The 24,674-nt window shown below is 55.0% G+C and overlaps 1 protein-coding gene across 3 annotated transcripts in view; it reads right to left on the bottom strand.

Annotated features, from left to right (window-relative positions):
* The window catches only part of Mark4 (microtubule affinity regulating kinase 4), a 32,788-nt gene extending 8,398 nt beyond the window's left edge, over positions 1 to 24,390 (bottom strand). The window contains exons 1-13 of one of the 3 annotated variants that reach the window (XM_027430906.2): positions 23,967 to 24,390; positions 17,495 to 17,695; positions 14,678 to 14,731; positions 14,501 to 14,549; positions 13,936 to 14,001; positions 13,668 to 13,738; positions 11,949 to 12,005; positions 9,741 to 9,977; positions 4,970 to 5,089; positions 4,548 to 4,647; positions 2,843 to 2,952; positions 2,587 to 2,746; positions 366 to 583 (exon numbers count right to left, since the gene is read on the bottom strand). In XM_027430906.2, coding sequence (XP_027286707.1) covers positions 366 to 583; positions 2,587 to 2,746; positions 2,843 to 2,952; positions 4,548 to 4,647; positions 4,970 to 5,089; positions 9,741 to 9,977; positions 11,949 to 12,005; positions 13,668 to 13,738; positions 13,936 to 14,001; positions 14,501 to 14,549; positions 14,678 to 14,731; positions 17,495 to 17,695; positions 23,967 to 24,017 — 1,494 coding nt within the window. In that variant the 5' untranslated portion in view covers positions 24,018 to 24,390. Of the gene's footprint in view, positions 1 to 365; positions 584 to 2,586; positions 2,747 to 2,842; positions 2,953 to 4,547; positions 4,648 to 4,969; positions 5,090 to 9,740; positions 9,978 to 11,948; positions 12,006 to 13,667; positions 13,739 to 13,935; positions 14,002 to 14,500; positions 14,550 to 14,677; positions 14,732 to 17,494; positions 17,696 to 21,268; positions 21,420 to 23,966 lie in introns of those variants that run through there. The other 2 variants (XM_027430905.1, XM_035449411.1) reach the window with 2 other exon arrangements.
* Positions 24,391 to 24,674: the final 284 nt, after the last annotated feature.

The following is a 24,674-nucleotide window of genomic DNA, read 5'->3' as shown; positions in this document are numbered from 1 at the left end:
ACCTCTGGAAGAGCAGACAGTGCTCTTAACCTCTGAGCCATCTCTCCAGCCCCTCCCTATTCTTTTTGTATTATATTTTTTCTTCTTTCTGAGACACATTTCTCTATCCCATGCTGGCCTGAAACCCACAATTCTTCTGCATCAGGCTCCTGAGTGCTAGGATTATAGGCATGCACCGTGTCCCGCTTGGCGGATGTGTGTGCATGGGGGTGGGGGAGGAGGGGTAGGGAGCACTATACACGTGTGATGCATGCCCACGTGTTAAATGTGGGGGCGGAGGGTGGGGCTCTGGGGGTGAGGGCAGGATCTCAGCAAAGGGGGGGAGGTGGGACCTGCAGCCCTCCCCACCGGCCCCGGGCACTCACAGGGGTACTCGTGCTGTCCTTCCGTCGCTCGGGGATCTCGGCCTTGTTGGGGTTGTGGGCACTGCTGACCATGGGGCTGGAGGGGGGCAACCCTCGGCTCCCGCTCCCGGCTGCACTGCAGCTCGCTTTCCGACCCGGCAGCCGCTCTTCTTTGAGCTCCGTCTCCCCAGTGCTGGTTGGGCTGCGCTTTGGATGCAGCGGGGCAGGGGACGGGCCACCTGGTGGGGGACCCGATCAGATCATGGCCAGATGAGGTAACCACTTGTCATCCCACCACCTGGAAGGCTGAGGTCACCAGAGACACCAGGGACCCTGGGGGGGGGTGGTCCCCAGGACCTTAGGGCACTTTATAACAGCTGCGATTTATTTCTTTTCCATTTGGGGGAGAGTGGGGGTTGTTTTTCAAGACAGGGTTTCTTGTCCTGGAACTCACCCTACAGATCTGGCTGGCCTCGAACTCAGAGATCCTCTCATCTCTGCCTTGAGTGCTGGGATAAAAGGCGTGCACCACTACGTCTGATTGGCTACAGTTTCTCTCTTTTTCTTTTTTTAAATCTGTGCGCTTATCTTCAGCTCTCTTCTTTTTAATTTATTTGTTTCTTTTGTTTTTTTGAGACAGGATCTTTTTTTTTATTTATGTATTTATGTATACAGTGTTCTGCCTGCATGTATGCCTGCAGGCCAGCAGAGGGCACCAGATCTTATTACGGATGGTTGTGAGCCACCATGTGGTTGCTGGGAATTGAACTCAGGACCTCTGGAGGAGCAGTCAGTGCTCTTAACCTCTGAGCCATCTCTCCAGCCCCTTGGCTACAGTTTCTAATGGAAGTGATTTGACAGGGTCTGCCTCAGGTGTATCTCTCTGAGTTACAGGTCAGTCTGATATACACAGAGAGCTCCAGGCTAGACCTTATTACAAAAAGAAATGTTTAGCTGGACTCCCCAGAACCACTTGGGGAGTCCAGCAAGGGACAGTCTACATTAGCTTCCTGTGGAAGGGTGTGTGTGTGTGTGTGTGTGTGTGTGTGTGTGTGTGTGTGAGAGAGAGAGAGAGAGAGAGAGAGACAGAGAGAGCTTCATGACGTTAATTGGAATGGGAAGCCCCGCCCCCTGTCCCTAGGCTGTGGCCTGATCTGTGTTAAGAGTGGAGAAAGCGTGCCGGGCACCAGCACCCAGCCACCCATGCATTCACCGCTCTCGGCTCCTGACTGGATGCAACACGACCAGTTCCTGCAGCTGTGACATCCCCACCATGACAGACTGTAACCCTGAGCTAAATAAACCCTTTCTTCCTTCAACTGCTTTCTCCAGGCTACTTTCTTACAGCAACAGTGAAGAAACTTAAGTTTCAGACGTCTGTGGAAGGCCACGCCCCCACATCAGTGTGGAGTGAGAGGAAGGCAGCCACACTGTGATCCCGCTGCAGATCACCGATCCTAACTAGACTCTTTTTCTCTTTTAAAGATTTATTTATGATCCGCAGTGGTGGTGCACGCCCTTAATCCCAGCACTCAAGGCAGAGCCAGGCAGATCTCTGCGAGTTCAAGGCCAGCCTGGTCCCAGGACAGTTTCACAAAGAAACCCTGTCTTGAAGAAAAAAAAAAAAAAAAAAAAAAGATGTATTTATTATGTACACAGCATTCTGCCTGCATATATGCTTGCAAACCAGAAGAGGGCACCAGATCCCATTACGGATGACTGTGAGCCACCATGCGGTTGCTCGAAACCGAACTCAGGACCTCTGGAGGAGCAGGCAGTGCTCTTAAGCTCTGAGTTATCTCTCCAGGCCCCTAACTAGACTCTATTAAAGTTCCACCTCTGACTAAGGAGTCTAGCTACCATTTGGACCACACGAACGGTGAGCTGTGAGAAGACAAGCTCAGAAAACAACCAGGATGGAAGAAAGACAGTATCACAGGCTTGGGGTCCGAATGTCTTTTTAGAGGCAGGATCTCGGGTGTACCAAACTGTCCTGGCACTAAAGAGTTGGCTCAGTGGACCCAGGTTCAATTCCCAGCACCCACATGGCACTTAGCCTTCCTTCCCTCTCAAGCCAGGTGCCTGGAAGGCTGAGGCAGGAGGATGGTGAATTCGAGGCTGGCCTGGAGCATCTAAGTGAGATCGAAACTCCTCACAATATCCATTTCCCTGGCATCTGTAGGGAGCCCCAGCTGGCTTCTGATGGCCAGTCAAGACTTCCAGGGTGGGGTGGGTCACTCACAGAAATCACTGTGCCGGCGCTGACGGTGATACGTGGAGGAAGAGGTCCTCTGTCCTTTGTTGTGGCTGCTGCTTTTGCTGGAGCTTGTCCCGTTGGTGGTGTCGCTGGGCGCCCGCACCCGTGCCAGGGCCAGCCCTGGGGCACCCCGGTCCCCACCCTCCTACAAGAGAGAACACAAAAGGTACCTCAGCGCTCTGTCCGAGCTGCCGGCCCCCAAGTCCCTCCACCCCAGGCCTGAGGCCCCACGACCTCTGACCTCAGTCTTCCTGCCCAGCAGGAGGTAGGTGGCGGTCACCTCGTTGTACTTCTGGTTGGTCAAGGCCTCTTTGATTTCTTCCCGTGTGTAGCCCATACCCACCATTACCTCTGGGAGATGGATGGAGAGAAGGGTCAGTCTCCTTCCCCACGCTGTCCGTCAACCCCTCCTACCGCTCAGTGTTTACTCTTCTCCCCTCTGCCAGTACCATATGCTTTTTTTTTTTTTGGAAGAATATCCTTTCCTTAATGGAACCAGCTTGTTAACCCCTGCCCACTCTTACCCAGAGTAGGAGTGTGACCCAGGTCAGGCCAAACATCATTCAAACCACAAAGACACACTGGTTAGGCCAACACATGCACACCACCAAGTTTTGACAAATCAAAAAGTTCCACCACCAAGGACACACTAATAGCATCAGAACTGTCATGATAGTGCTCTGCCACCGAGCCACGCCCCCAGCCCCTCACTGGGGGATTCTAGGCAGAGACTCTACCACTGAGCCACCCCCCCAGCCTTAAAGTATTAGTAACACAGTGGCATTTTCTATTAGTTGCAATCATAAAAGCTGACTATGTTCCTATGGTGGTCCATTTCTTCAACTGTGGGATGCAAGGGTCTCAGATTTAGTTTTGCTGCTATTTCTTTTTATATCCAGGATCTCAGGTCACCCAGGTGGGCCTTCAGGTTGTTACACAGTTGAGGATGACCCAAGTAATTTGGATTAAAGGTACACACTACCATGCTGGGTTGGTCGGTAGCATATTTTTTTACTTATTTATTTTATGTGGACAGATATCACATACCGGCCACATATGTGAGGGGCTGGAGTGAGGCTCAGTGGTAGAGCCCCTGCCTAGAATCCCCCAGTGAGGGGCTGGGGGCGTGGCTCAGTGGCAGAGCCCCTGCCTAGAATCCCCCAGTGAGGGGCTGGGGGCGTGGCTCGGTGGCAGAGCACTATCATGACTGTTCTGATGCTATCGGTGTGTCCTTGGGGGTGGAACTTTTTGATTTGTCAAAACTTGGTGGCCCGCATGTATATCCGTGCACACCTGCACGCCTGGTACCCTAGGAGGCTAGAAAAGGACATTGGAGACCCTGGGACTGGAGCTACCAATGTGGGTGCTAGGAATTAAATATGGCCACTCTGGAAGAGCAGCCAGGACTCTTAATTGCTGAGCCATCTCTCCAGCCCCAGTGGTTTGGTTTTCTTACCTTCATAGTCAAAGGCCCACCGTGCCAGGCATCAGCATTTACACACCAAGCACTGACGTAATATATATGTAGATCAACTACCTTCCCTGATTTGTACGGTGTTAGGTGGGGAACTAGAAGCACAGAGAAGGAAAACCCTCGCTTGGGGTCACACAGCTCCAGTGTGGCGCAGGGATATATATCCCCAAACTGTTAGCTCAGTGCTGAGCTGTAGCAAGACAATGACCAACGGGGGCAGAGCCAGCGCTTTGGCTCTGTAGCACTGCACCCCTGAGCCTGAGACACCTGCTTCCTTGACTCTCACCAATTCTTTTTGGTTGTTTTGTTTTTGTTTTTGTTTTTTTCAAGACAGGGTCTCCCTGTGGCTTTGAAGGCTGTCCTGGCACTCACTCTGGAGACCAGGCTGGCCTCGAACTCACAGAGATCCGCCTGCCTCTGCCTCCTGAGTGCTGGGATTAAAGGTGCTCGCCACCACAGCCCGGCTTCTCACCAATTCTTTTGGTGTCCCCAAAGTCCTCTTCGGGCTCCGTGTATGGCTTCAGCTCCTCACCCTCATAGCCAATGTTAATCCACTTGTCCTTCATGATTTGCTGAGGATGAGGGAACAGAGTCAGAAGGGACCAGAAACAGGACACAGCTTCCCATCTCCCAATGGGGCTCCCCGCAGAGCCTGCCACCCCCCTCCCCAGCTTTCTCCACCACCCTCCTCCTCCGCATCGTCTGGGTCCCCGGCACCCTGCAATCATCCTAAGAGTTCATTAGCTTAATTACTGACATGGCAGGGACCGCCCAGCAGCCTCCTCGTTGCTGTCTAGCTCCCCTCAGAGCTGGGGCCCAGCCCCAGGCTGCATGGATGGAGGGGCAGGGATGAGGAGACAGGAAGGGCCCAGAGGGTGCAGGGCTGGGGCTCACCTCTAGAGTACAGCGTTTGGCGGGGTTCAGCACCAGAAATCTCCGCAGAATGCTCTCGCAGTCTGTAGACATGTAAAAGGGCACTCGGTACTTTCCTCTGAGAACTCGCTCCCGTAGCTCCTGCAAGGACAGGACAGGGCATGCTAGCCTCTGCAGACAGGCCTCACCCCTGCAACCCCACACTTCACCTCTGTAGACAGGGCTCACACAGCCCCACTCCACCTCACCTCACCTCACCTCTGCAGACGGGCCTCACACACCCCTACCTCACTTCTGTAGCAAGGTTCACCCTACCACCCTGCCTCCGCAAACAGGCCTGTTCCCCACCCCCTCCACGTCTAGACCTTCTGGGAGACGACCAAAGTTCCAGCCCAAACATAGTAAGGAACACTTCGCTCCGTTCTCCTGACCACACTTTCTCATCTGTGAAATGGGGGCAACCCTAAAGGCAGCAACTTAAAAGCAGCAGCTTCAAGACAGGGCGTCACAGAACGAGCCTCCTTCTACCTCAAGAATGCTGGGGTGACAGGTGTGAGCCCCCGTGCCCCGGTTATGTGGGGCTGGGGACAGAATGCAGGGCTTTGCATTTTCACAGGCTGTTACCTGAGCTACACTCTCCAGACTCTTAACATTTCTACTTTTAGTATGTTTTCTGTTTGTTTTCTTTTTCAAGACAGGGTTTCTCTGTGTAGCTTTGGAGGCTGTCCTGGAACTCACCCTGTGGACCAAGCTGACTTTGAACTCAGATCCACCTGTCTCTGCCTCCCGAGTGCTGGGATTAAAGTCACGCACCACTACCACCCAGCTTCTGAAGTTTCTTTTAACAGTCTGATTTTTTCCGCCCTTCGGAGTTTGGAGACACAATCTCACATAGCCCAGGCTGGCCCCAAATCTGTATATAGCCAAGGATGACCCTGAAGTCTTGATCACCTTGCCTGTCTCTGGAGTGCTGGGGTGACAGGCATCGGGTACCACTTTCCACTTGTACAATGGTGTGGATGGATCTTAGGGCTTCCTGTGAGTTACTCATCCTCCATCCAGGAAAGCCATATCCTCAGCCACAGAGTGAACAGTGGGTAAAGACCAGGCTTACATTGGGAAGGGGCCCTGTCACCGTCCCCCACCTAGAGCCTGCTCCCACACAGCCATACTGCTCCAACGGCCATCTCCATGTGTTCATTTATTTATATATTTATTATATAGAATCCTGTTCTATAAATGGGGCCAGCCATGAACTCACAATCCTCCTGCCTCAGCCCCCAAACGTGCATTGCCACCGTCCATCGTTCAAGTGGGTATTCTTTTTAAGAATGATTTTTTGTTTGTTTGTTTGGTTTTTGGGATAAAGATCCTCTGTAGCTTTGGAGGCTGTCCTGTAACTCACTTAGTAGACCAGGCTGGCCTCGAACTCACAGAGATCCCCCTGCCTCTGCCTCCCAAATGCCTCTGCCTCCCAAGAGATTAAAGGTGTACAACAGTACCGCCCTTTTTTTTGTTTTTGTTTTTCGAGACAAGGTTTCTCTGTGTAGCTTTGGAGCCTATCCTGGTACTCGCTCTGGAGACCAGGCTGTCCTCGAACTCACACAATTGCTCCTGCCTCTGCCTCCAAAGTGCTGGGATTAAAGGAGTGAGCCACCAGGGTCCAGCATGGGGACGCTGTTTATATCCCCCCGAGACAGGGACCTGCTCTGAGGGATTCACAGTAAAGTATGTGTGAGGATTCAGATCCCTAAACCCCACCGGAATGCCAGGCCGCCTGTGCAACCAGCCTTGAAGACAGAGAGGGGGTCACCAGAGCAAGCAGGCCAGCGAGGGCTGCCACATCACAGAGCTCCCTGTGTGAGTAAGAGACCCAGCCTCACGGAGCAATGTGGGAGACTGAGGGAGATAGGTCTCCAAGAGCAACCTCAGGCCTCCACAGCATCCACACACACAAGACAATACAGGGCTGGAGAAATGGGGTCAGTGGCTGACGGCGGTGATCACTGCTTTCTCAAAGGATCTAAGTTCGGTTCCCAGCACCCACATAGAGAGGGCAGCTCACACCCTTCCTTCAGTGAAGGGTGTTGGGGGGGATGCAATACCTTCTTTGGCTTCTGTGTGTACCCACACAAATGTGAGCAAACACAAACACATGCACACATACATACAAATAAATAACCACGCACACCCACGCAAATAGCAACAAATACATAACTAAAGGAATGCGGCTGAATAGCAGACTGTGGTAGGACAACTAGAACAACTGGGCATGACAAGGCCACAGCTGAATTATTAGCCTGAGTCTCTGAAAAATGTCTTAGCTTCATATTTGAACTTTCCAAAGATTATTCCACAACAGGAGCCCTTCTCTCTGTGCTCCGGGACAGCCCAAGTGCTTTAGCTTTGTATCAACAAGCAGGAGGGCTGAGTCTTGGACAAAGGGAGGGGCTGACTGAGGGTCAAAGGGCTTAGCCCTGCACCCTGGGACAAAGAATAAAGGCATTTCCTGCTCGTTACATGCTCCCCTGCGGTGGCCAGTCCTCCCTGGCACAGGGAGCTGCTGAGGAATTCCTCCAGGAACTACTCTCCAGGGGACAAGAGATGATCCAGCCTGAGGGACACTCTGAAAAGAACTGACCTGAAGCTACCCACAGGTCAAATCACTGAATGCCCCAGTGAGGGGCTGGGAGTGTGGCTCAGTGGTAGAGCCCCTGCCTAGAATCCTCCAGTGAGGGGCTGGGGTGTGGCTCAGTGGTAGAGCCCCTGCCTAGAATACCCCAGTGAGGAGCTGGGGGCGTGGCTCAGTGGTAGAGCCCCTGCCTAGGATCCCCCAGTGAGGGGCTAGGGGCGTGGCTCAGTGGTAGAGCCCCTGCCTAGAATCCCCCAGTGAGAGGCTAGGGACATGGTTCAATATTCCTTAGACAAATGTCGTCTAACTTTGGCCTGTTGGGTGGAGGCCATCACTGTTTCAATGTTGCATTTCCTGTGTGTGATCAGCCACAGGAAAACGTCCCAAGTCTCAGGAGATAACCACCTCAGCCTGTAAGGACAGCGGACACAGTGTCTACAATGAACTGTCCAGCGGGCCATCAATAATGACACGGCTACGTGCATATGCAGTGACACAGGCAATTCTAGAGCTGGATGTCAGCCAGCGTGGACCTCCTGAAAAGTACTGGGTGTCTCTATTTCTATTCTCTCTTTGCAACTTTTCTGTGCATTGGCAATGTTTCAAAGCAGAAACTTCAAAGGAAAAAAATAAAAACAACAAAAAAACCCACCTTCAAATCAACCCAATGACACACACACACCCCACACTTCCAGTAACTTCCAATTATCTGGGTTCTGTGTCCCTCCCCAGTACTGGGCAGCAACTGATAAAAATTTTATGTTTAGCTCATTCCTTTGTTTTCTGCCTTGATCCACTATGGAAAAGTCCAGTAAATTTGGATGGAATCTTTCTGTGTGCCTTTTTTGTTTGTTTGTCTGTTTGTTTTGTTTTTTTGTGGTGCTGAGGGTGGAACCCAGGGCTTCCTGAACACCTGGTCACAGCCTCAGCTTCCTCTGACTTCTGTTGAGACAGTATGTCACTAAGATGCCCAAGCTGACCTTGAATTTGCCACCCCCCTGCCTTAGCCACTTTAATGCTAGAATGACAGGTATGTCCCATTCTTTGTAGTGTTAGGACAAAAACAATTTGGAAAAGCACAACTCTGAGGAGTTTTAGTGTGCCTGGTGTGTGCACAATCATCACCTCAATTAATTCCAGAATATATTTTTTAATCATTTTAAAAAAGTCCTATGAAAGCTGGGGCATGGCTCAGTGTTAGAGCCCCTGCCTAGAATCCCCCAGTGAGGGGCTGGGGGCGTGGCTCAGTGGTAGAGCCCCTGCTAGAACCCCCCAGTGAGGGGCTGGGGGCGTGGCTCAGTGGTAGAGCCCCTGCCTAGAATCCCCCAGTGAGGGGCTGGGGGTGTGGCTCAGTGGTAGAGCCCCTGCCTAGAATCCCCCAGTGAGGGGCTGGGGGTGTGGCTCAGTGGTAGAGCCCCTGCCTAGAATCCCCCAGTGAGGGGCTGGGGGCGTGGCTCAGTGGTAGAGCCCCTGCCTAGAATCCCCCAGTGAGGGGCTTGGGTGTGCTCAGTGGTAGAGCCCCTGCCTAGAATGCCCAGGGAGGGGCTGGGGGCGTGGCTCAGTGGTAGAGCCCCTGCCTAGAATCCCCCAGTGAGGGGCTTGGGGGTGTGGCTCAGTGGTAGAGCCCCTGCCTAGAATCCCCCAGTGAGGGGCTTGGGGGTGTGGCTCAGTGGTGGAGCCCCTGCCTAGAATCCCCCAGTGAGGGGCTGGGGCGTGGTTCAGCGGTAGAGTACTTCACCCTCAGTTCTATCCCTAGTCATACACACCACACACAGCAAAATCCCTGATCTCTTTAGCTGTTCTCCCCTCCTTAGGTAACCACTAGTCTGCTCCTGCTTTATGTGGGTTTCCCTGTTCTGGGCACTGCACAGAAATGAAACTCCACCCGGCCTCTGACACTGTTCTAGAAGCTCACCCTCCTGCCATGTTTCTGCCTCTTACGCACAGTAGATCTGAAAAATGGGGCAAGACCCAGAAGTTTCTAACAATCCTCCCCCCACAGCAGACCAAGACTAGAACCCAAACCCACCAGATGTGCAGCTCACTGCTTGGGACCCAATGTCACTGTCCTCCAGGCAGTGGGCATCCAAGTCATCCTTGCTCCTTGTCTGACCATGTGGCCTCAAGGCCACCTGACCCTGCCCACCCTGCCCCTGGTACCTTGAGGTTGTGCCCATCGAAGGGCAGGGAGCCGCTGACCAGTGTGTACAGGATGACACCAAGGCTCCAGATGTCCACCTCTGGCCCATCGTACTTCTTGCCCTGGAACAGCTCGGGGGCGGCGTACGGGGGGCTCCCACAGAAGGTGTCCAGCTTGGAGCCCAGTGTGAACTCATTGCTGAAGCCGAAGTCGGCGATTTTGATGTTGGCCTCCGCATCCAGCAACAGGTTCTCTGCCTGAAAGGGAGGGCAGAGTGTGAAGAGAGCGGCTCACTGCGGAGCCTGGCTGGCCTAACTTGCCATCCTCCTGCCTCTGCCTCCCCAGGGCTGGGATTACAGGCGTGCGCCGCCACACCAAGTTCATGTGGACTCGGCAATAGAGCCCGTGGTTCTCTGTGCATGCTAGGCTCTTCAGACTGAGCCATGCCTGCAGCCTGGTGACATTTTCTGTCCGGACATCTGAGGCGGCGCCACAGTCCAGCCTTCACCTTAGTTCGGATGGCCTTGGATGCTGGAAAACCACTTTGGTCAATTCCAGTCGCCTTCGCTAGGTGGCGCACAACCTCCAGGTTGATTTTTCCCTATCAACCGAGCAGCCGATGATGGCAAACCAGCCTGCCTGCCTCACAGACAGAGCAAGCATCCAGAAGTTTCCACAGCCATCCCACAGTGGGCTTCATGTCTTGGAAACCAGGCTTCCTTTTTTGTTGTTGTTGAGATGGGGTCTATGTGGCTCAAGATGGCACTGATCTCACCGCATAGCCCAGGCTATCCTCCAACTCATGGCAACCACCCCCAAAGTGCTGAGATCACAGGCTTGTAGCTGGCACAAGGCTTGCATCTTAGCTCAGGCTGTCTTCAAACCTACAGTCATCCTCCTGAGAGCTGGGATTACAGGCGAGACCCACCACACACAACTTCCCCCAGCTTTTGTTGTTGGTGCTGTTTTGAGACAATGTAACGGAGGCTGGCCTTAAACTCCCGTTGATCCCCTCAATGTAACTGAGGCTGGCCTTAAACTCCCGTTGATCCCCTCAATGTAACGGAGGCTGGCCTTAAACTCCCGTTGATCCCCTCAATGTAACGGAGGCTGGCCTTAAACTCCTGTTGATCCCCTCAATGTAACCGAGGCTGGCCTTAAACTCCCGTTGATCCCCTCAATGTAACGGAGGCTGGCCTTAAACTCCCGTTGATCCCCTCAATGTAACGGAGGCTGGCCTTAAACTCCCGTTGATCCCCTCAATGTAACGGAGGCTGGCCTTAAACTCCCGTTGATCCCCTCAATGTAACGGAGGCTGGCCTTAAACTCCCGTTGATCTCCTTTTGTCCCGTTTCTGAGACTGAACCCAGGACCTTGCAAGTGTCAAAGGAATCTATGACAAACCATTTTCACAGCCCTTGGCCTTGAACTCCTGATCTTCCTGTGTCTATTTCCCAAATTCCGGGATTACAGGTACGCCCCACACTCAGGTAGCCCCAGGGTTTCTGTTGTTGTTTTTATTATTATGTGCACATGACCGGTGAGTGGGATGGGGGTGCGCGCATCTGTGGAGGTGAAAGGCTAACTATAAAGTCAGTTCTCACTCCTTCCACCTTGTGGGCACCAGGTGCCCGCCCACTGAACACAGGCTGACGCATGGGAACAGCAAGCCAAACACCTGTATCCACTAAAGCCACCCCCGGCTCTCAAAGACAATGAAACAACTCCAGTCCTCAGGCAGAGTTTGTCCTTCAAGCCCTTAGTGTCCAGGTCAGCACATAGTAGGGCTCGCAAAGGATGACCCAGATGGGCTTGCACGGAGCCTACTGGGCTATCCGGTCTGAGATGTCTGTGTTCTTTGATTAGGAGTCACCAGAGAGGCCGCAGCAGGAGGCGGGGCCGGGCCTGAGCCCGAGGGGTCGCTTTGGCATCCCCCGGTGCTGGTGCTGTGACCTCTGTGTCACCCCAAGACCCTGGGCTTCCAAGACTCTGTGGAGTGACCTGGGCCTGAAAGTCAAGTTCTCACAGTTTCTAGAACGCCAGAGATACATCCAGGCACTGAAGGCCGAAGGCTGATAGCGTATCTCACCCTGATGTCCTCAGGCCATCAGGACACTTGGTCCCAACCCATGTCAGCCCACCTCCTCAATGCAACAAATGCCTGGGAAGAAGCCTGGGTACCGGGCGGCAGGGCTGGGGTGCCTGGGGTCACAGTGGGAGGGGCTTACCTTTAGGTCCCTGTGTACAATGTTCTTCTGGTGACAGTAGTGTACCGCGGATACGATCTACGGTAGAAGACAGTCAGCAGCCCATGGAGCCACCACCCACAGGGGACCTCCACACCCAGCACCTCCCCTGGGCACAAGCTGAGGCCCTATGGGACCCTGGCAAACTTCAGCACCCTGACAGTGAGATCACACACGTGTACACACACACACACACACACACACACACACACACACACGCTCACACGGGCAGGCAGGCACGCTCACACACGTGTACACACACACACACACACACACACACACACACACACACACACACGCTCACACGGGCAGGCACGCTCACACGGGCAGGCACGCTCACACACGTGTACACACACACACACACACACACACGCGCGCGCGCGCGTTCACACGTCCACAGCTGTAGCCCCTTGGGACTAGCCCATGTTTGGAAACTCCCAAAGTGTACCATGTTGGAAACAGGTGTGTGGGCCCAAGTCGCCACAGCTAATATCTTGACCCCCAAAAGCACCTGAAGGAGGTGCTTACCCTACATAAAGGGCCAATACTAAATATAGTGGCGCCCCCCCCCCCCACAGGCCACACATGCTGACAGCGCTCACGCCTGTTCTCTCAAATTTCACAGCTACCATCTTTTTACCCTGAATCTGTTCTTCACACCTGCACCTCTCGCCTCACACCTGGGCCTCACACCTGCACGTCCTCTCTGGCCTCACACCTGGGCCTCACACCTGCACGTCCTCTCTGGCCTCACACCTGGGCCTCACACCTGCACGTCCCCTCTCGCCTCACACCTGCACGCCCAGTCACCTCACACCTGGTAAGTCCTCTCACCTGATAGTCACTCTCACCCACCAATGTCCACACCCTGACCGCGGAATCCTCCACACCGGGGCATCGCCATGACACACCCGATACCAGCACCTGCAGGTCCTGCCACCGCCAAGCACCACCCGCACCCTGCACTCCACCGCGTGCAGGATCACACGCCTACACACACACCTCGGCAAGGATCCACACACCTTTCTCTGTATCTTCCACGGGACTGTGTACGTGTGTTTCTGCATGCTCACGTGCGTGTCAGTGAATGTGCGCGTGCGTGCGGAGGCCAGAGGCTGACATGGGGCCTTCCTCAATTGTTCTCTACTGTATTTACGGGGCAGGGTGTCTCCCTTGCTGAAGCCAGAGCGTGCCAATCTAGCTACTGTAGTTACCCAGCCCCAGCGAGCCCGTCTGTCTCCTAGGGATGGAGGTGCCCGTTCTGCCCACCCACCCCACGGATGGCAGGGAGCCAAACTCTGGGCCCCTGGCTCGCTCAGCAGGTGCTGTGTCCACTGAGCCATCTCCCGAGCATTTCCTTTTCCGCTCCCTCCTTCCCTTTCACGACAGGGTCTTATATAGATAGCCCAGGCTAGCCCCGAGCTCTACGTGGCCAAGGATGACCTTGAGCTCCTGATCCCTGGCTCCACCCTCGAGTGGTGGGGGACCACCCCAGCTTTGCCACACATATTCTGGAACTTTTCCCATCTTCCCGCCCTCGCATCTACACTCTGTCACTCGCACCCCCAGGTCCCCAACAGCCCCCTCCCACCTGAGTCCCTGCATGCCCTCCCCCCTGTACACGCATCTGCAGGGCACACCGCTCTGCCCTCACCCAGACCCTCTTCCCAGGAGCCAGGGGTGGGGAACCCCGTCTCTCACCTGTCGGAACTTGGCTCGGGCCTCCTTCTCCTTCATGCGGCCATGGGACACGAGGTAGTCAAATACTTCTCCTGCAGATGGAGAGGAAGAGGGGTCAGGGCTGGAGCCAGGGGGCAGGGGGGTATGTGAGCACAGGGCACGGGGGGTGCAGGGGTATGTGAGAGCAGGGTGTGGGGGTGCAGGGGGTATGGGGGTACAGAGGTATGTGAGCACAGGGCACGGGGGTACAGGGGGTATGTGAGAGCAGGGTGTGGGGGTGTGGCCTCACCTGCGCTGGCATATTCCATCACCAAGTACAGCGTCTTCTCTGTCTCTATCACCTCAAAGAGCTTGACTAGGGGGAGGGGGGCAGGTTAGGTAAGAGTAGAAGAGCCACCATTCTCCACCCCACCCCACAGCCATCCCGAGAACCGTCAGTGGCTCCCCTCTCAGTGGCTTCCTACTGTTGGCCAGGCTTTCCACGCTGCTCAGCCTCCCCTTCTCTACAGGAGAGTTTCAGCCCGATGAGGTCTGGGACCTGTGCCCGTGTTGCAGGCAGTCACCAGCCACATCCAGGGGGCTAAACTGTGTTCCTCTCCTCTGCCTAACTAATGACAATGTATCGGGGGTTCACCTGTACCCGGATACAATGTGTCACACCGCTCATCTTATCCAGCCATTACAACCTGGATACAGAAGGCAAAGCACAGGCTCAGAGAAGCCAAGTCATTTGCCCAGAGTCACACAGGAATGACAGTGCCACCAGTGACTGGGTCTCTGTGATACAGTCCCCTTGTCCCTTCCCAAGGCTCCACCCATGGCCTGCTCTCGGGCCAGCTCCGTCCTCTCCTCACCGATGTTGGGGTGGTTGAGTCCTTTCATGATTCGGACTTCTCTGAACAGCTGGGCGAGGCCAGAAAGGAAGAACAGACAGCAATGAGGGGGGTGGCTTTGCCGATCTCTTTCCCCGCCAGGCCTGGTTAACTCCCACCTGGCATGTGTTCCCACCCCGTTCCCTCTTTGGGCCTCACCTTCTGCAAGCTACTGGGATTCAGCTGGGTTTTATCAATGATCTTGATAGCAACCTAGAGGTGGAAAAAGACGGGAGGTCAAAATCCCCCAGCTCAGATCACATAGCAAATTTGGGGCGAGCCTGGGCTACACGAGACACGTCAAACATTCTCTTAAAGCTTCTTAAATATTGAATGTTAAGTCTTGCTTTGTTTTGTTTTTTTGTTTTTCTTTTTTTTTTCTTTTCTTTTTTTGGTTTTTCGAGACAGGGTTCTCTGTGTAGCTTTGGAGCCTATCCTGGCACTCGCTCTGGAGACCAGGCTGGCCTCGAACTCACAGAGATCCTCCTGCCTCTGCCTCCCGAGTGCTGGGATTAAAGGCGTGTGCCACCAACGCCCGGCTGAATGTGAAGTCTTAATTGAGCTAAGTATGGTGGCCCATGCCTATCAGGACAACAAGGGGGAGGCAGAGACCAGCCCGGTCTACACAGCAAGTTCCAGGCCAACCAGGGGCTGGAGAGATGTTAAATACAGATATGGTTCACGCAGAGGGCCCTGCAGAGTTCAGCTCCCAGTACCCACCTGGTGGCTCGAAACCATCAGTAACTCTAGCTACAAGATGTCCAATGCCATCTTCTGGCCTCCTGGGCCCCCTGCACTCTTTGTGTACATATCCACCCACAGAAACACAGACACACAACTTAAATAAGTAAATAAATGAATTTTATGCCAGGTGCAGTGAAGCACTTAGGAGTAGGTGGGGGGTAGATCTCCAAGAGTTCTAGGCCAGCCAGGACTACAAGGGGAGACCTTGTCTCAAAATAAATAAATAAATAAATAAAAGTAAAGATTTAAAACAAATATGATAAATCTTTGGGGTGGGGAAAAAGCAACCTCTGGAATGTATTCCGTACCCCACATATGGGGAACAGTCTGTGCCCTTGCCGGATTCTCACACATGGATTTTTGAGAATTCTGTCAGGCACTTTTCATGCCAGTATTGAGATGATCATATGGTTCCTTTCATCTGTGAATGTGACGAAGCACAAGAATAAATTGTGGAATGAAAAAGAGCTTTGCTTTCCTGGGAGGGGCCCGGCGCTGCCGTCACATGGTTGGTGCTAATTCATTTGTCTGACTCCATCCCATCCTAACACTGTCTTTCAGATGGGGTACTGGGGGTGGCGGTCAGATGGCTCAGCAGGTAAAGGCATTTCCGTCTAGCCAGAGGGCCCGAGTTTGAGCCTTTGGAACCCACAAGGTGAATTGAGAGAATTAATTCCTGCAGGGTGTCCTCTGACCTCTGTACACAAAACAAATAAATGGGAAAAAAATAAAACTAAAAGGAGTTTTGACTTGAGCCTCCATCAATCTAGCAAAAACCCATCTCAAAAAAGAAAAGGGTTTTAATTTGTATTCACACTGATGAGCAATACCAGACTGCCGTTCTGTTTCTTAGGATTTGTTTTGATTTTTTTTTTTTTTTTTTTTTTTTAAGTTCCAGTCTAGATGGACTGGAACTCAGTCTACAGACCAGGCTGGCCTCCAAACTCACCAAGATTCCCCTGTTTCTACCTCCTGAGTGCTGGGATTTAAGGTGTGCCACCACTGGCTGGTCCTTAGGGTTCCAGGTTGTGTTGTTTATATGCTCCTAGGCATCCAATCCAAGGCCTTGTACAAGCCAGGCACTTCTACCACTAGGCAGGGTATCTACCACTGAGCCACACCCCCAGTCCCTTACACTCCAGCATTGGGATGGACTTGGGAGCAGGACAGTGGATGCCAGGAGCTTGTCTCAATTTAATGAGAGAACCTGTCACAAGGTAAACATGTGACAGGCAAAAACACCTGATGTCCTATGTGGTCCCCCCCCACACACACAACAAACAATACAATAAAAATATGCAAAACCCAAAGAAGGCAGGCAACACACCTGTGACCTGAGACTTCCTGACAATTCAGTGAACTTTCTAACTCGTTTTCTTTTTCTACTGGGGCTGTTCTAGAAAAATCTGAGCAAGCAGAGGCTAGAGAGATGCTTGCTGCTCTTCCACAGGACAGTGTCTGTACCAGCACCCAATGCCAGGCAACTCACAAGTGCCTGTGATGCCAGCCTCAGAAGATCTGACGCCCTCTTCTGGCCTCTGTGGGCACTACACACACACACACACACACACACACACACACACACACACACACAAATTAAAAATAACATTAGCCGGGCATTGGTGGCGCATGCCTTTAGTCCCAGCACTCGGGAGGCAGAGGCAGGCGGATCTCTGTGAGTACAAGGCCAGTTTGTTCTACAGAGTGAGTTCCAGGATAGGCTCCAAAGCTACACAGAGAAACCCTGTCTCAAAAAACAAACAAAACAAAAAAACATTAAAGCCAGGTGTGGCAAGCACGCCCCTTTAATTCCAGCACTCAGGAGGTAGAGTTGGGCAGATCTCCGAGTTCAAGAGCAAGCTCCAGGACTACACAGAAAAACCTTGTCTCAAACAAAACAAAACAAAACAAAACAAAAAATCAAATAAAAAAATTAAAATAACATTGAAAAAAAAAAGCTTTAAATTTTAGGTCGGGCATAGTGCCACACACTTTTAATACCATCACTCAGGAGGCAAGGCAGGTGGCTCTTCATTACTTTGATTTAGGGAGTTCAAGGACAGCCAGGGTTATGTAGAGAGACCCTGTCTCAAAACAAATCCAACTTTAAATTTTGAGCAAGTGGAGGAATTCCCTATGGTGAGAAGGCCAACCGGGACTCGTCCTGAACTCACACCTCTTGAACGCCCCTCCCCTGCCACCCTCCCTGAGCCCCTTGGTCACCGCACTCACCTCCCGACCGGTAAGGATATGCCGGGCCAGCTTGACTTTGGCGAAGTTGCCCTTCCCGATGGTCCTCAGCAGGCGGTAGTTACCCACATGGGGTTGTTCCTCGGGGCAGGAAGCGATAGAGTTCCGACAACGGGCACCCAGGGACCGGCTGGACCAAGATGGTCCTTTGTCTGAGGATCGGCCACTGCCCAAGGTGCCATGCTGCGTGGAGAGAAGCATGTGAGCCACACCCCAGTCCCTTCCCAGTACAGTGGCACCCGAGGGCCAGGGTGGGTGGCTCTCTGGAGCTCTGGCCACTGTGCCCTCCTATCTCTTTGCAAACTCAGGCCATAGGAAAACAATGCTTTTGGGTCCTCCTCCCATCCCCCCACACCCCCCCACCCCGAAGAGGCCTCCATCAGGGGCTGTGCTTGGATGGTGGAGGCAGGCATCAAGCTCCAAGTTCCAGCACTCTGGACGGTGGAGGTAAATGGATTGGGAGTGCAAGGGCACCGTCCACTACACTCTGAGTTCTAGGCTAGCCTGGGCTATGTAGCAAGCTACTCCTGTTTTGTTGAGAAAAGCTCCTCCTGGAGCCCAGGTTGGCTTTAAACTGATCGTGTAGCCCAGGGCCAGCCTTAATGTCCCGTCTTACTTCTCAGTGGCTGTGCTGATAACTGTGAACCACCGCAGTCTCAAGAAAAACCAAGTGCTGGAGAAGCATTTCAGTGGTGGGTGGAGTGCTTGGTTCCCTGGCACAAGGCTTAGGGTTCTATGCCCAGCAATGCACAAAAAACGGGGGCTTCTGAGACCCCCCCACACACACCCTCTCCTCTGCCAGCATCCTGATTACTTTCTTCCAAAGGCTGCTAACCTCAACCCCCAGTGAACATGGACCTCCATCCAGACGCAACACTCCCTTCTCGGCCAGCACAAATCCCAAACACCCTATTTCACCCATCAACACCCTTGGCTAGCCCCAAGTCTATTTTTCTTGGGGTGGGAGAATGGGGAGGTTGGGAGAGGATCTCAAGTAGCTCAGGCTACCCTCCAACTTGCTATTTAGGCAAGGATGACCTTGAATCCCCGATAACTCCAGCCTTGGCCCACCCAGGGATTAAGGGCCTATAGTCACCACACCCAGCCGTCCAGGCCCTCAATTCTATGTCCCTACCTCATTCCCAGCTGACTGCCAGACATCTATCTATCTATCTATCTATCTATCTATCTATCTATCTATCTATGGTGTTTTCAAGACGGGTTTCTCAGGGGCTTTGGAGGCTGCCCCAAACCAGACATTTTTACAGTGGTCTCCTCACTACTCATCAGTTTTCCATGGTTTGAAAATGTTACATTGGAAACTCTTAGCAATGAGTTGGGCGTTGGTGGCGCACGCCTTTAATCCCAGCACTCGGGAGGCAGAGGCAGGCAGAACTCTGTGAGTTCGAGGCCAGCCTGGTCTCCAGAGTGAGTTCCAGGACAGCCAGGTCTACACAGAGAAGCCCTGTCTTGGGGGGAGAAAGAAAGAAAGAAAGAAAGAAAGAAAGAAAGAAAGAAAGAAAGAAAGAAAGAAAGAGGGAGGGAGGGAGGGAGGCCCTCTAGCAACAGAGTCTTGCATTTTCCTTTGTCTTTTTATAAGTGTCCCTCCTGATCAGCCCACATGTCTACACAAAGAGAACTCGAGTTTGGAATGGTATAGACTGGGGAGCCTCTGGGAGAGTCTTAGATGGGGGGTGCTGTCTTGCCATCACTGTTACCCCAGATTCTCCTGCAAACAATACAAGTCTTCATTGTGTCCACTTTTCCACGAAACACTGTTTCATCCTGACCGCCCTCCGCCACCCCGCCTGAGGGTGGCATGTGCCCTGCCATCTCCCACGCCATCAACTCCTCTGTTCCTGCTGGCCTGTCCCTCCCCAGACTCCCCAACGAGGCGACCTGTTCAGGCCCAGCTGCCCTGTCCTGATTGGGAACCTCCAGGGACTGGGCCTTCCTTTCTTGGCTGGCTCTCCCTCCCTGTCCTCCTCACAGCTGAGGGAAAACAGGACACAGGACAGGGAGGAAGGGAGAAGGCCAGGCAGACTGAGAGTTGAGGCCTGGGCTGCCTGGGGCAGGGAAGCTCTGCCAGGCCACCCCACAGTAACAACCAGCATGGAAAGCCTATGTATCACCACCCCCATTTTACAGGCAGGGGAAACTGAGGCCTGGGGCTGGGATCTGAACTCAGCCATTTTGTCAAACTGACTTTTTTTTTTTTACAGGTGTTTCATTAGACTGACCCACCTTCTACACCTGTTCTTGTCTTTTGTTCAGTTCTTGTAACTTAGAGAAGTGCTCCTCCACTCAGCCACACCCCCAGCCCCTCACTGGGGGATCCTAGGCAGGGGCTCCTCCACTCAGCCACACCCCCAGCCCCTCACTGGGGGATTCTAGGCAGGGGCTCTACCACTGAGCCACACCCCAGCCCCTCACTGGGGGATTCTAGGCAGGGGCTCTACCACTGAGCCACGCCCCCAGCCCCTCACTGGGGGATTCTAGGCAGGGGCTCTACCACTGAGCCACGCCCCCAGCCCCTCACTGGGGGATTCTAGGCAGGGGCTCCACCACTGAGCCACACCCCAGCCCCTCACTGGGGGATTCTAGGCAGGGGCTCTACTACTAAACTTTCTTTCAGACCTTTCGCTTGTTCTGAGGCAGGATCTTGCTGAGTTGTCCAGGCTGGCCTTGAACTCCCTCCATTTTCCCAACAGATCTTGAATTTAAAACCTGATGGCATCTGCTTCCCAAGTAGCTGGGATGACTGGCAGGCCTGGTGGGCACTGTCCTCTGGCCTCTTGTGAGGAAGCTGGGTGAACCTGGCTGGCTCCTATCCAGACTGTGGGGGCGCAGGGGCCTCCCTCATGGGCTCTGTTAGGAACTGAGTGTGGGTGAGGTACTTGTCTGCACAAGACTTGGTGGATGGTATCATCCATCTAGTAAAAAAAACACGTGGGAAGCAGGCGTGGTGGAGTAAGCCAGTGAGCTACTTGGGAAACCGAGGCAGGAGGATTTCAAGTTTTCAAGACCTTATCTCAAAATTAAAATGAGAGTTGGAGGGTGGGATGGGGGGAATGGCTGACGTAGTCAAGAGCTTACTGAGGACTTGAGTTCAGATTCCAGTACCCACATAACAGCTGGGCATGGAGGAACACACCTGTAACCCAGCACCGGGCGGGGTGGAGTGAGTAGAGATAGGGCCGATACTAGGCACTTGCTGGCCAGCCGGTCTAGCTGAAACAGCAACCTCTAGGTTTAGTGAAGACAGAGTATTTCAAAAACTAAGGTTGGAGAGTAATAAAGGAAGATACCCATAGCTGACCTCTGTCTTCCACAGGTAAGCACACCTGCACACACACACACATACGAAAAGAAAGGGGTACTGGGGGCATAGTGCAATGGTGGAGCCCCTGCCTAGAATCCCCCAGTGAGGGGCTGGGGTGTGGCTCAGTGGTAGAGCCCCTGCCTAGAATCCCCCAGTGAGGGGCTGGGGGCTTGGCTCAGTGGTAGAGCCCCTGCCTAGAATCCCCCAGCGAGGGGCTGGGGGTGTGGCTCAGTGGTAGAGCCCCTGCCTAGAATCCCCCAGTGAGGGGCTGGGAGGTGATAGAGCTCCTGAGTAACATGCCCAAGGCCCCGGCTTTTTACCTCTCAACACTGTGTTAGAGCCCTCGCCCGTGGTACAGCACCCGCTACTTCCAGTAAAAAGAATAAGACTTCCCCAGGCTGCTTGGTTCCAAATTCCACCCCTGGTTCCCTCACCATCTCTCCCTGCTCAACGCCCCTTGCATCCCGGCTCCACTGTGAGTCCAAGTCACAATGATCACTCTCAAGCCTAGACTCAGGCTTCCCCAAGGGCACATGGTGTGTGGCGAGCAGGCCTGGGACTCTGGCTGAGCTGCAGGCTCCTGAGGGCCGGTCCTCCCAGATGCCAGCATCCGCTCATAGCTCCTGGCACCCAGGAGCGGCAGGCGGCTGTTGGAGATGCAAGATAAGGTCTCTGGTCCCTGCTGAGCCAACAGCCTGGAGAAGAATCCCTGTTGGGTGTTGCCAGGGGGCTCCCTGGCACACAGGAAGGCACCCTACTGAAGCCTGAATGGCCGAGGGACCCCTGTGAAGGGGTAGCTGGGGCAAGGGATGACAAAACCCCCAGGGGTCAGAGGCAGGAGCCAAAACTAGCCAGCACCACCAGCTGGCCCGGGCCTAAAGGGCCAGTGCCCCAACACCAGGCCTGTTGCTAAGGGACATAGCGAAACTGGCCCCTGGTCTAGGAGCCCTAGAACTTGGGGTAGAAGAGTGTGCCCCTCTGTGGCTGTCACCAGTCACCAGGTAGCAGGGGAGGGGTCTGAAACCTCAGACTGCAGAGTGAGATGGGCGTCACTTCAGCTAAGACAAAGTCATCCTTTAGACTGGGTTGGGGGGGGGACAGAACCACCCATCCGAGTATCCCCACTTCGCGCCAACAATCTTAGGAACGCAGGAAAGCCCGCTAGGAGCCCAATCATCGTACAGATTTGGAAATCGAGGCTCAGAGAGGTGAGGTCACTGGCCTGGGGTCACACAGCAGTGTGATGTGAATCGGAGTCTATTTGAATAATTAAGGTAGCAATAGGCACAACACGTGACCCGAGGATGTCCCAGTCAGGGAGGTGGAGCCATCAACCCACTGACAAGGAAACTGAGGCTGAAGGAGACTCCGCGAGCTTGCCTGACAACTAATGACAGCTGGAGTTGAGAACGCAGCGCCTTCTGACTCAGATCCACAGTCATGGCAGCAGCCAACAGCCATGAGGCCGCCTATGTACCAGTCTTCACCCACATGTCTCGGCAATTCTTTGCGGGACTCAAGTCGTTACCCCCCACCCCCCCAACGCGCACATACTTTCCAAGGCAAGAATCAGGTTCAGAGAGGGAGAGCCAGGAGCCTCGAGACACAATGCGATCTGGCTCATGGAGGCAGCATTCGAACCCAAGACCTGGGAACCCGGTAACCAAGGTGGGTGGGGCTGGTTGAAACCTGGGACTGGAAACTTGGGCCGATGGGGGAAAGGGGCAGAGGGGCGTATCTGTGACATCACTGCCACAGAGGAAAGCCTCTGGTTGTACACAGAAGGCAGAGGCGGGAACTCTCTGTGAGTTCGAGGCCAGCCTGATCTACAGAGTGAGTTCCAGGACAGCCAGGGCCACACAGGGAAACCCTGTCTCAAAACAAAGTGTCTGGTTGGGCTTGGTGGTGTGAGGATGGCGGAGGAGCCCACATCCTAGGGGGAACGGATTGATGGGAAGGCTTCTGGGGACCTGGGAAGCTGTTAGAATTATGGGAAATGCGGGGAGGGGGGCAAGTTGCGAGATTACCGAGCCCCGGGATGGAAGGCAGGGTACAGCCAGGAGTCCCTGAAGCCAGATGCTCCAGGCTCAGTAAACTCCCCAGAGCCAGGGCTAAGGGTCCAGCACTGGATGTCAAAGGCACGGGCAGGGCAACCCCACAGGGGAAGCAAGGCTTAGAGCCTGGGGTCCCGTCCAAGAGTCTGGGGGTGCAAATCTGGGCCCAGGAAGCGGAGGAGAGAAGCCTAGCAAGGAAAGTGGGGGGGGGTCTCCAGTCCTTGGGAGGGGTGAGGAGGTGTCTGGAGGCTGGGGCTTGCCTGCAAGCTGAGGAGGCTCAGGAGGAGGCCGGGAGTCAGCCGGGTGCAGGGCCTGGAAACCCAAGCCCGGGATGGAAGCCTGCAGCTTGGAAGCCAAGACTTCCTGTTAGAAAGACCAGCTGGGTCTGGGTCGCATCGAGGGGGGGTGGCCCAGAGGCGCCAAGGGTCCAAGGACAGCGCTGCCGGGGCCCAGCAGGGAGGGCCAAGCCAGGGGAGCCGAGCCACCTTGAAGGAGCCTGGCAGGGCCCTGGGCCCAGGTGGCATTTGGCTTCCTGGGGGAGGCGGCTCCTGGGGACCGACTGGAGGTGGCCGGCAAGGGGAGCCAGCACCCGGACAAACAAGAGGCAGGGAGGACAGCAGGGCCAGGCCGGGTCGGGCCTGGCTGGGGGGGGTGGGTGGGGGATTGAGAGGGAGAGAGCAGGGCTGCGCCTCAGGCACCAGGGGCTGTGCGAGCCGGGAAGGGTCGAGCCGAGGCTGCGGGGCGAGCGGGCGAGCCGGGAGGGGACAGCCGCGGCAGCCGGGGAAGGGAGGGGCTCGGGCGGGCAGGGGAGGGGGCTTCCTGGAGGGAAGGGACCGGGCGGAAGCGCTCTGCAGAGGGACAAGAGAAGGGTCCAAAGACAGGGGCGCCCCTAGGGGTCGGGCTGGGCCGGGGCTGCGGGGAGGAGGGACGGAGAGGCCTCAAAGTCACGGGAAGCGCCGGGAGAGGGGACCAGGACCGGCGGCGGGGCCGGTGGCCCCGAGCGGGGAAGACAGAGGTTCCGGGGGCCGGACCCCCAAGCAAGCTCCCCCCCCCCCGCAAGGGGCTGGGCCCCACTCACCGTGTCCGAGTTCCGATCGTTGCCCGGGGCCAGCGCCGTCCTCGAAGACATCTTCTCCGGGGTCCCAGGAGGGAAGGGGACAGGGGTGGCCGGGTTGGGGGGGGTGGGGATCGCGGGGTCCCCTCTCTCCCCCTCCCCCCCCAGCCGACCTGGGGACGCGAGCTCAAAAAAGCTGGGCGCCGTGGACGCCCGAGTCCTCGCGGAGCGAGCGAGCGAGCAGAGAGCGAGCGGGCGAGCGGGCGAGCGGGCGAGCGGGCGAGCGAGCGAGGGCAGGACGGGGGAGGGGAGAAGACACCGAGGGTGCTAGTGGCCCCGTGCGAGGGGGACCCGGGGCGCCATCTGGGCGACGGGCAAGCAGCAGGGTGCACGGGCGGGGGCCGGGGAGGGGGCGCGGAGCCGGCCCGGGGCGGCGGCAGAGGAGGCGACCAAGGGGCCGGGGAGGAAGGGACGTCAGGGGAGGGGGAGGGGCGGGAGGGGCGGGGCCCGGCGAGACCCCGCCCCCGCCGCCGGCTCTTAAAGGGACAGGCCCAGGCTGGCTCGGGGGCTCTGGGGGCGGTGGCAGGTCTGGGCGCGCCGGTCTCCGGCAAGTTCTCACAGGAGAGCCGGAGGCATCGGAGAGATGCTGAGGAGAGCAGAGGGAGATGTTGAGAGATGGGAGGGACACAGGGACAGACAGACAGACGGACAGACGCGAGAAGCAGAGTCACA

The sequence above is a fragment of the Cricetulus griseus genome, chromosome 9, assembly GCF_003668045.3.
Source record: "Cricetulus griseus strain 17A/GY chromosome 9, alternate assembly CriGri-PICRH-1.0, whole genome shotgun sequence".
NCBI classification, from domain to species: domain Eukaryota; kingdom Metazoa; phylum Chordata; class Mammalia; order Rodentia; family Cricetidae; genus Cricetulus; species Cricetulus griseus.
The sequence above is the reverse complement of the archived record's forward strand: the minus strand, read 5'-3'. Positions and strand labels throughout refer to the sequence as shown.